At 37.3% G+C, this 16,602-nt stretch overlaps 1 protein-coding gene across 1 annotated transcript in view; it reads left to right on the top strand.

Annotated features, from left to right (window-relative positions):
- Positions 1-16,602, top strand: part of WDPCP (WD repeat containing planar cell polarity effector) — a 161,167-nt gene that overhangs the window by 59,767 nt on the left and 84,798 nt on the right. The window contains exons 8-9 of the mRNA XM_069852966.1: positions 8,583-8,697; positions 12,499-12,632. Coding sequence (XP_069709067.1) covers positions 8,583-8,697; positions 12,499-12,632 — 249 coding nt within the window. The remainder of the gene's footprint in view (positions 1-8,582; positions 8,698-12,498; positions 12,633-16,602) is intronic.

The raw sequence follows: 16,602 nt of genomic DNA, 5'->3' as shown, positions 1-16,602 counted from the left end.
TTCTGCCAAAACAATTGTGTTATTCCACTTTCTATATTCTTGAAAATACAAGCTCTCCAAGAACTGAAAATAAATCAGAGGAAAATGAATAATTTGGGAGACTATAGAGCAGGAAATCTGTCTTCCATGAATTTTTATGTTAAAAGTTTGTTTTTCTGCTGCTCATCTGTCTTTCAGCATTTTGCAGGAATATCTGGACTCTCCCCTTTTGATGGAAATGTCCTAAAGCTTCCAGAAAACATATTGTACATTTATTTTCCTGTTCTAAGGAAAAGGCTAATTAACTGTTTCAGCAGAAAGTTCTTATCACATAATGGTGTTATCTATGTCATAGCACTACTGTATTCACTTGCTACTTTGGATGGATACTGAAGCAACTGCTAGTGGAAAAGAAAGTCCATGTCTGCATTAACTTCCAAGTGTAATAGAAAGTACATGTCAGACAAACAGCATGGAGAGCATGTAGTGTATTACCCTGACTGCTGGCATTTTCAGTGATTTGGGCTAAAACCAAGCATATAGTTTAATTATAGTCTCTTTTTTTCAGCTCTTTATTTTTTAGTAGCAATACAGTGTCAAATAAATTTATACAAATTAAAATATTTGACTCAGCAACCATCACGCTTTTTGGTAAATGTCCTACGTATTTGAATCTCCCATATCTTCAGCTGAACCAGGAAGAGTTCCATTTGTGTTGCAGTAACGATGTGCTATGCAAAAACTCAATGGCTCTTGTACGCTTAGCAAGACAGAACAAATGGAAAAACTCTGAAAGATGATACAATGATAACAAGACAATCATTTAAAAGAGTAGTATGATTTCCCTCAAATTTTGTGAAAAACATATGACCACTGCTAGTGCACGTTACCAGGGCCTGTAAGTTTAAAAAGTGCATCTGCTAAGAATAAGGGTACTGTCGTGTTAACCATTTATGTGCAAATGTCCAATTAGGCTTCATACACATACCTCAAGTCAAAATCTGGTTAGTTTGCACGCAGATTATCTTGTCCATTGTATGAATGTATTTATCAAAATCGTTCTTCTATGAGTTTGCCCAGAACTACTGTGATACTGGCCCAGCTTTCTACCTTTTCAACGCATAAAATGAAACATTACAAATTTCTCCTGTTACTTTTTTTTTATACAATCAGTGCATTAGAAGTTTAATATTTACTTCCTTGTCCATTGCCAAAAAAAAAATCCATTGACCTTTATTTTTGCAATCCTAAGTATACATTGTAGAACTGCTTAGGGCTTCTGAAATAGATGATGTGTCAGTCCATGTAAACATAATGTAGACTGTACAGGGGTTTTTGTCAAGGAGCTTGCTCTCCTATTTAAAAGAGCTTAGTGAGCACTAAAAGACAGGCCTTTTCTTTAGCTCTGTTCTTAATTTTTCCAATAGGATCTGAATGTACACCATTTCTGAATGGTGCTTCTGAACCCCAACTTTAATGACCTGTGATGAGTTGCTGAAATAACCCTGTAATCTTCATTTAGTTGATATCAAAGGAAAATAAATAGGCCATAAAAGAAAGATGATGGAAAAAAGACAAGAAGTCTTTACTGTAAGATGCCACTGTATTGTTTAGAATTAAATAAACAATTTACACCTTGGATTTCCCTGCCAGACAGTAATAATCTAAGGAATTAATGTTATCAATATTGTTGAGTTTACTCAACTCATCTCTGGCTGCTTCCCTTCCTCTTGGTCTCCTTTTCTAGTTCTTTGGAATGCTTTTAAGTTTTGCCACAAAATCATTAAATCAATCCTATGAAATGATACCATTGGTTCTTGTTTGGTTTTACAGTTTGAGGTAGTAAAGATTAATGAGATCTAGGCAAAACATTTGATTTCCAACTATTTTAGCTTTATATTTGCATTATGAGATACTCACATGCCAGCACTGAATTATTTTATTGTATAAAAGCCAAGACTAGCTGTGAATCATATCTGCTACCTGCTAATGAAAAAGTTGTATATATTCTTTGCCAAATTACTTTGATTTGTTTTAATTGGATTTGGTTTGCAATTTACATATGTATATGAATATTTTTTATGTTACAATCATTGACATATTTAGAACCGGATTCTGAATTGCGATACACATCAGTATTTGCTGACGTGGCCTGTTATCCCATAAGCAAACTGATTTAGCAAGATATGTGGTGACATACAGTATCACATCTGGTATCAAAATCAAGACATTCTGGCTAGAAAACATGAGAAGCTGGTACCCACCACCATCACTAAGAGGAACATCATCCTCATATTAAATTCTTTCAGTTGCTTTTGATCACAGCAATTAATGTGTTGTGTGGTTTTAGAGATTTAGAACTAGAAGCACAAATGCATTGATTATTGTAAAACAGTAACGTGTAACAACAATAACTTCATCTGTAATAAGGCATGCAACAGAGTAATTATGGTAGGGTGGCTAAGAAAGCAATCTGGAGTGAGGAGGTGGGGAAAAACCCTGGGAACCTGCTTGAACAAGAAATGCTTTGCAATTCTCCTTTTGCATATTCCTTTGTCAGTTGGGCTCTGTAAGAGAAAACAGTTTGCTACAATATTTTTTACAGGCATATTTTCCTTCTATTCCAATTTTAATCAGATAGAAGCAAATCCTGGCTTTGCTCTGCAGGTGCTTTTTTAGGTAGAAGGACTGATAAGCAGCTGAGCTGCATGAATGAGGAGTCAAGGGCTGAAGCTTCTAAGGATAAAGGACATACTTGAGTTCTGCTAAAGTCCCTAAGTTGTGAGCCTGTATTGAAGTCCTTTTCTTAACAAAAGGTAAATCAAATACATATTGGAGTGCTTTCTATTTGGGAAGGACTAAGTCTTCCCCAGAGTATCCTCTGCTCCTTCTTGTGTCTTCCTTGCTCATTGTAGTGCCATTTTTCTCACTCAAGTACCCTAATCCTTCTATCCTATTATTCCTTCTATCAAAATCTTCACATTCAACTCCTTAGTAGCATAGAAATTAAGCAGCCCTTCCTTCCCAGTATGTAGAATAACCAGATTCCCAAACATTTTACTTAGATGACATTCCAGTCTGAAGGCTATGCCTATTCTTCCAACAGGTATGAAGTCATGCTTTCCTATTTTGTTTAAGAACACCTAGAGACTGTTAAAGCTGTGGAGATGACTCTTTTAATTTCTGTTTTTCACAATGCAGTACTTCAGTCTGAAAAATTTGTGATGTTTCATCATTATGAGCTTCTTTCCCTAGTTTGATATCTCTTAGATAGAATGACTTCATGTCTTGTGTAAATAATGCCTCTTATGATTGCTTTTATTCTTTAGAAATGATGGGCATTTCCCTTGGGCAGTACTTTTTGGAATTGGATCGCTCTATATCTGTGTTCAAGCCAAGTTTTCAATCTTCACCATTTTCTTTGTATTTATTCATACTTATGGTTGGATTGCTCCCATCCACCAAAATATGAGCTTAGCTATGCAAGCTCTGTATAACAGCACCTAAATGTTGTTATCATGTAATAGTCTTTGCATAGACTACACAGTGAGTAAAGAATTGAAATAGTGACATTTTGAATCAATCACATAAGTATTTTCTCTTTTAAAGAATATTTTTGATAAAAGATAATATAGAACCGTTGAATTATTTAGGTTGGAAAACACCCTTAAAATCATGAAGTCCAACAGCTGACCTAACACCACCAAGTCCACCACTAAGCCATGTTCTGAGTGCCACATCTGCATGTCTTTTAAATACCTCCAGAGATGGTGACTCAGCCACTTCCCTGCTTTTTTAAATACCTGCTTGGATGCCGTGGTAAACTTCAAGAACTACTTTTTTAAAAAAGCCTCCCTGATAATCCGAAGGATTTTTAAGGGGATGTGGAAGAAAAACTGACCTTACATGGCCAGATAGTGTGTAAGATCTTTGATTTACTTTTTAAATTTAGACTCTAAGGTTCCTAGAGGGAAGGACTTAAGCTTGTGGGGCACAGGTGTATTACCAACCATGGTATGGGATTCTAGCAAAAATTTGTTAGATTAAAATTGAAGTTTAGGACAAATATCTCACACTTATGTGGAGAATAATGGGAGAGAATGTTTTACAGTAAAACCAAAGAAGAGCAAAGCAAAATGGGAGAAACAATAAAAGCTGTGAAAATGGTATTATCTTTACTTACCTTCTGTCACTCTACCATACCATACTGATAGCATAGATATCTAGCCAATATTAAAAATGCATGGCATTTATTTAATGGCTAGTTTCATAGATGTGAAGCAAAACATAGCCATTAGCACAATATGTTGTAATTATATAAATATCTTGTCATCATACACCGGAGCAGTTTTCATAGATTTCTGTTCTAGCTCTGTAACAGGTTTGATTTGTGTCATTACCAGGCATAAAGTGAATTTGCACCTCAAAGTGCAAACATATAAGAGTTAAAGAATCCTAACTTTATTTATTGCATTTGTGGTAACCCAAGAGTTTGGAAGCATAGAATAATAGAATCATTGAGAGAATGAAAAGACCTCTAAGATCATCATGTCCAACTGCAGCCCAACACCACTGTGTCTACTAAACTATGTCCTGAAGTGCCACATCTACATGTTTTTTGACACCTCCGGGCATGGCAACTCCACTACTTCCCTGAGCAGCCTGTTCCAATGTTTGACCACTCTTTCAGTAAAGAAATTTTTTCTAATATCCAATCTAAATCTCCCCTGGCACAATCTGAGGCCATTTCCTCTTGTCATATCACTGGTCACTTTGGAGAAGAGACCAACTCTCACCTTGCTACAACCTCCTTTCAGGTAGTTGTAGAGAGCCATAATGTCTCCCCTCAGCCTGCAGGCTAAACAGCTCCAGTTCCCTCAGCCGCTCCTCATAAGACTTTTTCCCCAGACGCTTCACCAGCTTTGTTGTCCCTCACTGGACAAGCTCAAGCAACTCAACGTCTTTCTTGTAGGTAGGGGCCCAAAACTGAACACAGCCTCACCAGTGCCAAGTACAGGGGCACAATCACTTCCCTACTCCTGCTGGCCACACTATTTCTGATTCAAGCCAGGATGCTGCTGTCCTTCTTGGCCACCTGGTCACACTGTTGGTTCATGTTCAGCTGGCTGTTGACCAGCACCTCCAGGTCCTTTTCTGCCAGGCAGCTTTTCAGCCACTCTTCCCTAAGCCTGTAGTGTTGCATGGGGTTGTGGCCCAAGTGCAGGACTCAGTACTTGGCCTTGCTAAATCTCATACAATTTACCTGGTCCCATTGATCCAGCCTGCCTAGATCCCTCTGTAGAGCCCTCCTACCCTCCTGCCCAGTTTGGTGTCATCTGCAAATTTACTGACGGAGCACTCATCCAGAATATTGATAAAGATATTAAACAAGATTGGTCCCAGTGCTTAGTTCTGGGGAGCACTGCTTGTGACCAGCCACCAACTGGATTTAGCTCCATTTATCACAACTCTCTGGGCTTGGGTATCCAGCCGGTTTTTCACCTAGCGACAAGTACACTTGTCTAAGTCATGAGCTATCAGCTTCTCTAGGAGAATCCTACGGGAGACAGCATCAAAGTCTTTACTGAAATTGAGGTAGATGACTTCCACAGCGTTTCCTTCATCCATTAGGTGGGTCACCTAGTCATAGAAAGCAATCAGACTGGTCAGGCAGGACCTGACTTTCATGAACCCATGGTGTCTGGGTCTGATCCCCAGATTGTCCTGCACATGCCTGGCGAATGCACTCCAGATGAACCTTTCCATGATATTTCCCAGTCTGACAGGTCTTGTAGTTCCTCAAATCCTTCTTCCAGCTCTTCTTGTAGATGGGGATCACATTGGCAAGCCTCCAGTCATCTGGTACCTCGTCTGTTAACCAGAACTGCTGATAAATGATGGAGAGTGGCTTGGCAAGCTCCTCTGCCAGCTCCCTCAGTACTCTTGGGTGGATCCCATCCAACCCCATAGACTTGTGAGTGTCCAGGTGGCACAGGAGATCGTTAACTGCTTCCTCATGGATTATGGGGGGTTTATTCTGCTCTCCATCCCCGTCTTCGAGCTCAGGGGGCTGAATATCCTGGGGATAACTGGTCTAACAATTAAAGGCTGAGGCAGAGAAGGCATTAAGTATGTCAACCCATCAGCCTTTTCCTCATTCTTGGTGACAATGCTCCTCCCTCCCCCGCATCCAATAAAGGATGGAGATTCTTCTTGGCTCTCTTTTTGTTGTTAATGCATTTGTAAAAAAACTTTTGTTATCTCTTACAAAAGTGGCCAGATTGAGTTCTGGCTGGTTTTTTGCCTGTCTGATTTTTACAAAAGCTTGTCGTGATAGGCTGAAGGGATGAGGGGCAATGGCTATAAATTGGAGAAGGACAGATTTAGACTACACATAAGGAGGAATTTCTTCATTATGAGAGTGGTGAGGCACTGGAATGGGTTTCCCAGGGAAGTTGTGGATGCCCGATCCTTGGAGGTGTTCAAGGCCAGGCTGAATGGGGCCTTGGACAGCCTGGTCTAGTGGAATATGTCCCTGCCTGTGGCAGGAGGGTTGAAACTGTATGGTGTTTAAGGTCCCTTGCAACCCAAACTATTCTACGATTCTGTGATATTTGTCAAAGGAATGCATGATTAGGCTTTGAAAGGAAGAGAAATAAACATTTGTTCTTAAATTCTTTTCACATCACGTGTGTTTTTTGTTTCTACTCAGACACCACTAGAATTTCTTTTCAAACTATTGTGATAGGATGATATATTGGAAAAATGTTGGTTAAAGATATTAAGCAGGGCAAGAAGTCTGTTTATTTATTTATATTTATTAAATATGCTTTTCCTGTTCTTTGCTACAGAGAGCACAGAACTGTAGTAAGGTAGAAGGATATGTATAGCAGAGTTTTCATAGCTAAATTATGGGGAGCAGGGCATTGCACAAGAGGCAAGTTCAATTAGATCAGTACATTCCTGCCCCCTTATTTTTTCATTTATTGCACAATCCAATAGATCTCACTGCAAGGAAGTTCACCTGGTGTTTATGTACCACTATGTTGTACTAAAAAGTATATTGCAACCATGTTTGTCTCTAACCTGTAGCATAAAACAAACAGGGATTATTATGCCAAATTCTACTACAAGAACAAGTATTTCTCTGGTAATAAGATTTCTAAAGAAATCTGGTGTTCAGTAGAAGTAAGATCTGGAGTCCCAGATTTCTTGCCTTTGGTGAGCCCCCTGGATGTTTCTGCAATGGTCTGTCCTCTAAGGAATATTTCAGTGGAGATGATTGTTCAGCAAGTTTAGGGATGGGTTAGCCTCTGCTGACCAAATATTGATTTTTTTTTATTATTAGAGGGAACCTAGCTGACAGAATGAGTCCTTTAGAACTGCTGCCATGTAGCAGGAAGGTGTAGCTGGCCTGAAATTTTAGCTTAAACGCTGAGGTCATCTAGTCCAACAGCTTGCATGATCAGAGGTGGCACTGGAAGGTGAATTAAAATACGCTTGTGTTTTCAGTACTACGTGTGAAGACCAAAGTCACAGTAATGACTTTTTTCAGTTTTTACATCAAGATATCTGTGGAACCCAAGTTTGGCAATAAGTTAAACAATTAATATGGTCAGATTTTTTTTTTTAATAAATGCCTGTCTTTTACCATGTTATTAAGAAAGCAGTATCTTTCTAGTAAAGCTTTGCATATATATACTTCTTCTACTGAAGTAACTTGGCAAAGTGAGGTCAACTCACAATGGAGCGGAGAATTTTATGGGGTTTATTTTCTGAATTTCTTTGCTGTAATAGTTACATTCAGAAAATTACTAAGTGTAATGGTTTAATTAGGAAAAAAGAAATGGTTTTCATAACTCCTCCCACTGAACTTTCTCTCAGACAAGATACGGCATCAGAAGAACCCAATAAGTACTGCAACTTAGTCTTCAGGATTGTATGTGTCATTTAATTGAGATTAATTAGGCAGAAATATTCAGTTAACTCTGAAATGCGCGTCTGACTTTCCTGTCCTATGTTTTAAATTCCTTTAAACTCTTTCTAAAAGAGGCAACTATAACCTTATACTAAGCTGTCATTGTGATAGGGCACCATTATTTAAGTTGAAAAATATACGAATAATCAGAAACAACAGGGACAGCAAAAGGGTGTTGGTTTAATCTGTGATAATAATATAAAATTACATGAAACCCAACTTTATGGTATTTTTCCTGCAAGCTATGCAGTTATTTTATGAACAAAACAGGTCCATGGATGATAGAGTGATCACTGGCATCCCTTCAGGACAGAATTTTTATCTCCGTTTTTACAAACTAATTCAGAACATTTTCTGCAACACTTGGGGACTTAGCACGCATCTTCTTCAAGTGTTCAGCAATCATAATTCTTATAACTGTGTAATTCAGTGTTGTATTACATCTCTCCCTTTCATGGAAAAAGCTTTCAAAGTCATTATGAGACATCTTCACATCAATGAAAAGTCTTTTTTGTAATTTTGAAAATTAGATTACTACGTAATGGGCAGCTGCTAATATGTACCTTGGAACATTTCACTTTATTAATGATTCTTGATGTCTTGTTTTCTCACTGTTTGGATTTAGCTCCTCTTTCGCTCAGGTATATTGGTGTCCCTAAGCCTTTCTGGGCCACAGCTGGAGAAGGTGGTGATTGACAGGACCCTGGTGGGGAAGCTCATCTCTGACACCATCAGCGACGGTAATTACACCCACGTGCAAATCAATTGCCTACATTAACAATAGAGAAGAGAAACAGTATGTTAACAGGTAGACTAATTATTGCCACTGGGGACTTGCAAACACAACAAGTAATTGCTTGTAATGCCATAGTTACAACCCTCAGGACTATGAACACTTTAAGAATAATATTTAACATCAAAGTTTTCAGGCTTGTCAAATACTGAATGGTTTTCTAAAATTCAGTATCTTACACATTTTAATCACTGCGAACGTGCCTTTTAAACTCATGTTCATTTCGTAAGTGGGACAATGGGCCAGAACTAAGCATCAGCCAAATGATTAGTTATGTGGGATAGTTATTATTAAAATATTTACTTATTAGAAAAAGCTGGATAACATTAGTTACATGGAGGTGTTCTGATTTAGTTTCTAGATTTACAGAATCTCACTATTAGTTACTAGTCATTAACTAGTGACTCCTAAAAATGAAGTTTTAGTTTTATGCAGAAGAAAACTTATGAAAATGTACCAGTTCTCAACAGCTTTCTAGTATGACTGTAGCTTTCAACATGTCTCTACAGAGCTCCGCTGAGAACCCAACTGGGTGTCAGTGTCTTGGCATCTGCATGATCAAGAATATGGAATATCAATGCACGCCAAATTACATATGCATTATCTTCCAAATTCTTAAATAGTAGACCCAAATTGTATCCTTTTAATAAGAATATATGCTCCATTTAGCTTTGATCTTTAATGATTTCTTCCATTCCCAGGCATGTATTGAATATTGGTCTGGTTATTTAAGAAAGCTGCAATACTGCATCCGTCCCTCTGATCTCCTGTTATCAGTATACTGTGGTTTAGTGTTGAAAAATAATGATAATCTAACTATTTCAGAATCTTTAGTGTTAAAAAAAAACCCTAACCTCATTTTTTATCAGCTAATTATATGGAGAGTATAAAATACATTTAATGTCTTGACTCCTTTTTTTCACCCTCCACTTAAGTTACTAGATTACTGATTCTATCTCAGAATTTTCTGCCCTCTGTTTCCAGGGGTACAATTTCATACTTTCAGGTGACAAAAAAATTAAGAAAGCATGGAAGCTTATTTATGACCAAATTTGAATTGTTTGTAGAAATTACTAAGAATACTGTCTTTAAAAAATATATATATTCTTAACTTATAAATATCTTGCCTTACACTGGCTTAATATTTCCAAGAAATAAAATTTTTTTGAAAAAAATGCTGCTAGCTAAAAAAAACCTTCAACAATAATAAAGTAACAAATGTTTCCTACAATTATACCACTCAAACAGCTATAAATAACATTATGTAATGGTTTGTCCTTATTTTCATTTATTCAAGAATTGCTGAAACCTCCATGTTTGGTAATACCCGTGTCTGAAGACGAAATAGGACTGCTTCTGTCCAGTAAAAGCAAAACCTGCAATACCTGTCATTGCAATACTTTTTTTTTTTTTAATGTACAACAATAGAAGGTAGTTTTGTTACCTGCACAAATAGTGCTCAAAATACAAATTTTTCTACTGAACTACCCTTATCTGGGAACCATGACATAATGTTGTCCTAGAATAATTTAACTTTAGTCCAACATAACTGCATGTCTTTCGAAATCTAGGCTGGAATTAGGGTTGTGATTATAAAGTTGGCCAAAAGAAATTTGATTTTTAATACAAGAAATCTGTATAAAAATAATAGTTCTTATTTTAACAATTGTTTATATGTAGAAATGGTTAAGATTACAATCTGCCCAAACTACTTAGAAAATATGGCATACCCTCTCAGTATTTGCAATGAAGATCATATTGCATGTACAAAATATTGAATTAAGGTTTGGTTTACAATCCTCCTGCCTGTAATAAAGTACTCTCGATTTTATCATTTATAGGCAAAAAAAAAATAAATAAATTTGAAATTATAGCAAAATCGCTTTCCTAAAAGAAAATCTCATTTTCTAAGTTATTTTCACAGAATCACACAGAATCATCAGGTTGGAAAAGACCCTCAGGGTCATCGAGTCCAACCATTCCTATCAAATACTAAACCATGCCCCTCAGCACCTCATCCACCCGTCTTTTAAACACCTCCAGGGATGGTGACTCAACCACCTCCCTGGGCAGCCTCTGCCAGTACCCAATGACCCTTTCCATGAATTTTCTTTTTCTGATACCATTTTGTGGCATTGGCGTCTTGCAGTACTTGTATAGAGAATATTAACTGTGCTGCCTGCCGTTTTTTAAGGTAATTTAACTGTGCAGCATATGGGTCCTCTCTGAATATCTAACTGGGCCCATAGTTGCATTTGTATCGATCTGGTCTCCACTCCTGCTGCAGACAACCATGGATACTGAAAATAAAGGGACTCATGCACATCTGCCCAGGGATCTTTGAATCCTACTTCTTTCCTTTAACCACAACAAATTTCAGAAGCATCTAAGGTGTGCTGTGGGTCATCTTTAGCATACACGATGGCTGTGAGGATACCAACATTTTTAACTGTGGACATATTGAGGATACTATACTCAATGGCTTTGAATTTTCATGTGTGTTTAGGATCTTGGTTATACCTTCTAACTCACCATGCTGGATACGTCATCACTATTTCTTTTTTTTCCAAAAGCTAGGGTTAATATTACATTTCAAAGGCAATCATTTAACTTTAAACTTTACCCTTTAGCATTTGCGTACCAGATATTTTAGAGCTGTGCCAGTGCATGACTATTAGAAAATAAAACTGGTTACAAATTAGACTGAGTGAATACAAAGGAGTCAGTTTTCACTGCATATGTGTAGGACTAAGTGGTCAGTCTACTTAAAGATACATAAAATACATTTAAGAATGTAGGATGTTAGTCACAAATGAATTTTGGGGTGTGTGTGTGTTTATTTGTTTTTAAATCCAATTTCACTTTACTTGGCATTTTCCTTTTATCAGAGGTTTCTGGGCTGTTTCTGAAACAGGCTTACTAGCTTTACTTTAAACCCAGTTCTCTTGAACGATTCTTCAGTGATCTGGTACTAGTTACCCCAATGACTCACTTCATTGTCTGGCATCTTTTTAAATGTGGGCATTGCTTGAATAATTGGATAATGCTTGGGGAAAAAAAACCCCTAGATACTCTTGTCTAATTAATTTTCATTGTCTAATTGGTTATTCACTTTTATATTGATCTGTTTTGGTCTAGCACCCTCTTATGATAACAGTGGGAGATTCCACTGCACTTTTCCAAACTCCAAGGTGGTCTATTTCATCTTGATTACCTGTATTTTGGGTACCCCCGTGCAAAGCTTTCAACAGTTTCGTAACCCCTCTAAAGCAGAGTCCTGTATGTAACAGAGTCCTGGGTGTCTGCAGCAGCACCCAGAGCCTTACAATGTCTAAACACCAGGTAGACCTCAAGTACACCACAAGCAATTCTGTGTTAGTTGCATTTCTGAAATACCGATGGATGTTACCATAAGAAAAGAAAACTGAAGGCTGAACCGAGATGAAAAAGAATGTGGAAGGGCATAAACCTTATATTTCAATGTAGTGGTTACTTGATAAGAGATAGTTTATTCACATTTGTGTAATCAGAATGCTCCCTAGGCTTTATTTCTCATTTCCAAGAGGGTCCTGGCAAGATGACACGCTCTTGTCTTTTAGGAGATTACAGAGCCTTCAGTGTAATATTTAAGACACTACCTTGAAAAAATTCTTTTTTGCAATGTCTCAGTGAAGGGTTCAGTAATTTGTTTTGTAACTAGAAACAGGTATTACAGTGGTGACAACTGACAATTTTTATTTGTTTTCAGCTGTTCTTACAGACAATTTCATCATCTTGTCATTTGAGGACCATAACCAGCTCTGCTTTATTCAGTTTACAAAGAAGATGGATTCTCCTGATGTAAACAAAAGACTGGAAAAGCTCTCTTGTTTGGACTTTAAGGTATTGCTGTCAATAGTGACTGTAAATACTGCTGTAACATCACATGAATCACTGGTGTTTGTTGGTATCATATAGTGGTAGAAATTGCAAACCTTTACATAACTGATCAGCTCAAATTCTAAAGATGGCAGTTATTGAAAAGTCAAAAAAAATTACATGGCATTCTGAGTTAATGAGTTAAAATACTGTGCCAAGAGGGATCCAATTTTCTACTGTATTTAGGTTAAGGGCTCAGACACACAGTCGAGTTACCCCTGCTTAACAGATTACCTTGTGTCAGTTGAGCAGCAGTAACTGACCCTTTGCACATTCTCAGCATCTAACAAGCATGAAGCAAAATCTGTAATGGTAGACCTCAGTGTAAAAGATTTAAGCTAATGTGTTTTACTTTTTGTTTGCTGTGGGCTAAAAACACACGTGTGGTCAATTACTATGGCTCAGCTGATACACACAAACTCAAGAAGTTGTGATAATTCAGTCATCTGTCTGACCTCCAAGACTGTTGTAATTCTTTGCAGAAATCTTAATTTTCCCTCTAGTTAAAGTAATCATATTGTTGGGAGAGTTGGTTTTACAATTAGGCACTGAGCTAGGACTCAAGATACAGAAGCTGAGTTTCTCACTATGTATGTGACCTTAGGCAAGCAACTTGATGCCTGTGTATCTCAACTCACTACTTACACAGGGAAGATTAAAATATTCCTTTTTTTCCCAGCCCTTTATGTACAGGTGTGTCTATCCACAGGTACAGGGGTAGCTGAAAAATAGTCCAGAGATAGCTGAGCTGGCTTTAAAATAGCCAGTGTGGATGTCAGTAGCAACCAGCTCATCTCAAGATGAATGACACTGTGTCTTGGATGGATTGGGCCGTGTAGACTTATTTTAACCATAATCTCTTTGACATTAAGGCAGTGTGGGAACAGGGCTGCATTCAATTCACTGCAAAAATGAAGAAGAGACAAGCCTTTGCCCAAGAAAGGTAGAAAGATGTAGTATGCAAAGGAGAGAGTTTCTATTTATTTCAGACTGGAAAAATGTTAAGGAAAACAATCTTGTTCTGGCAAATATTTTCCCCTTGACAACCCATCAGTAATTTGCTTCCTCACGTAAGGGAGTTTGCATCTGCAAGGCAAGCTTTTTAAGGCTGTGTTTAATTTAAGTTTTGCCATATTACATTTTAACTTGCTTGGTAGAAATACTTTCTGGTAGGATGAATATCTAATACATTTTCCAGGCTGTTTCAGTTCACAGCCTCTTTTCAGCAATGACTTGTGTTTGCGAGATTGATCCAACCTCTGTAACGTGGATTTGAGACAGTTCACTGTTCACGAGGAACTGAGCTGATATGTAGTTAACTTTAAAATGATGCGCACTTGTGCCTGGCCTACGGTGTTTGTTAAGGTAGTGCTTTAGAAGCAAGGGTGGTGCGTGCTGTGGGGTTTTATTAATAGTTCTAAACCATAATGAAGAAGCTGTGGTAAGCTAAAGACAACCTTCATAATTTAATTGTGAGGGTCATAGCTCCTTGGTTAATTCATGTTTAGAAAATATACGTTCATTCTAGGTATTGCTGGACAGATTTTGGATCTAATGATTATGGTGTTTTTTCCTTGGGAAAGAAGGAAAGCCTAATCCATAGAAAACTCCCTCTGCCCTAGGAAACCAGAAGTACCTGCTGTATTCTTTAATACGGTTGCTATGTTCAGTTCTTTGCTGACACAGCTGAGTTTCTAGAAACGCCTCCATGTTCAATGTTAACTTTGCTTTCTCTTGGAATCAGTGGAAATCACTATGAATTATTTCTTTGCCAGCCAAAAAAAGGCATTTGCATTTTTCAATTGAATGTTCTTTTGTGTGAGGCTTGCTAGTTAGGCAGCTAAATATTATTTATTTTATCTTCAAAATTACACCAGTGTGAGCCAGCAGAAAGCATTGTCACTACTGCAATAATATTATGTCAGCTCTCTGCGTTGAATTAGAGTTCTTCATGCCTGCGTTTGGTCAAACTCACAAAAGCTTAAAGATCACAGACTCAGTTAACAGTAGTGTCACTATCAGTAGTTACAAAAGAAACAAAAGATGGTCCTCAGTTGCCAATGTGCAAACTTGCAACAACACATGCTTTCACAAAACCAGTTACTTAGTGTTGTTTTTTTTTTTTTTTCAAGAGAAGTGGAATTAAAAGGTATCTTGCACAAGAATATAATACCATGGGATTAAAATATAGAGCTAAGGTTCCGGAAATTTGAATGTAGCCTTCATCCCTGCCTCTGACTTCTGGTGTAGCCTTGACAAATGTATGTAGCATTTGGGTTTAAATTCCCATTTGTAAAATGAGAAAAATGCTTGCTTACAATCGTTTGTAGTGATATATTTAAAATCCTATCATATTTACATTGTAATTTCTTTGTTACCTGGACAGAAGCAACTTCACACTGTTCACTGTCCAGCCTTGTGGTGGACAAAATTGGCAGGGAACACTAGGCAGTAGTGCACTGCCAGAGTGCTATTAATAATGAGAACAAGTCAGCCGTGTGTTCCTCTTCACAGCTTGATATTTATCCAAAAGCTGGAGTTTTTTATGCAATACATACCTAAATGGAAGCATTACTTTCTTTACACTCTTGCTTTCTAAGCAATACCACCTTAGATTTTGGTTACACTTTGAAAAAAGAAAGGAAGATATACTATATGAATCACTACTGTCTTGAAGACCAGAAAATATAAAAACAATCATGTGCCTTTTCCCAGAAGCATTACTCCGTGTTTGAAAGTGTCATGTCTAATGCAAGACATAAAGGTTTACAAAAGATTTGTGGCTGTTATTACATGTGAGATTCTTATGAGCAGTTAACACTGCAATACAGCATGTAGTAATATCTGTGCAAGTATTTGTGGTTTTCCATCCTCATTAATGTGTTGTTGCCAAATTAACGATTTATATGTAGTTTTAATTCAAGTGTTGAGCACCTGTTAACTGTTATGTGTGTTTTAGCTTTACACTCCTAAAGAGTATTTAAACAAGTAAAACAGTATATTCTGAAAATATTGACCTTTTCCAAGTTTTTCCCATCTGTGTCTTTTTAATCTATTTCAATTTTCTGAAGGATGAGGTGTTACAAGGAGTTAAATGTTTACCATGAGAGAACAACATTGGTAATTACTTTGATTTCAGTTTCTTTTGATGTGTATTCAGGGGATGAAGAGGTCAATAATATTATGACCATGCAAATAGAAAAGGGTTCTTTTTGACCATATAAAAAACAGCAAAGGATTATTAAAGCATTAACCTTGATTTTAATGGCCTTGGTTGAGTGGTGAGATCACAATTTGGATGAGCCTGATTATTTACTAAATACAATACATAAATGCAACGGGTTCTTAACACCCATTGCACTCTGGCATTATCGCATTACTGCCATCCTTTGTTGCCTTGCAGACAGGAATATGAAAGCAATCTGTCATGTAGTGAGACTGGCTCCAGAAGCATTTCTCTGATAAGAAGACCCCCTGCCCTTTGCTAGTGTCTGGTCCAGTAGGCTTAGCCATGCGCTTAATCCCCAGAAAGTGGTTCGATTATTGCTGACCAGCAATGGCAAGATAGTTTTTTTTTTTCCCCTAGCTATCAACCTTCCATTAATTCCTTAAGCAGAAATGCGGTGCAATCTATATTTCCTTGGCATGTGTCACCCAGATGGTGCACTGCTCATGTTTTCAAATAACCATGCTCCAAAATAACAGAGTTTGAATAATAAATTCCACAAATCCTTCCTGCGAAAGAGGCACAATTCTCAAGAGCTGCATAAACTTTACGCATGATGCTGTAGCTCATCCACAATATGCAGAAAAGTATATATTCTCTTGCAAAGCGGATATTTATATCTGGATTCCTTAATTTAGAGAGGAAAAGGAAGGATATATGTTTGCTCAAATGCTGTAGAATATATTTAATATTTGATTATGTCTTAAA

Source organism: Phaenicophaeus curvirostris, chromosome 2, assembly GCF_032191515.1.
Source record: "Phaenicophaeus curvirostris isolate KB17595 chromosome 2, BPBGC_Pcur_1.0, whole genome shotgun sequence".
In the NCBI taxonomy this organism is placed as follows: domain Eukaryota; kingdom Metazoa; phylum Chordata; class Aves; order Cuculiformes; family Cuculidae; genus Phaenicophaeus; species Phaenicophaeus curvirostris.
The sequence above is the reverse complement of the archived record's forward strand: the minus strand, read 5'-3'. Positions and strand labels throughout refer to the sequence as shown.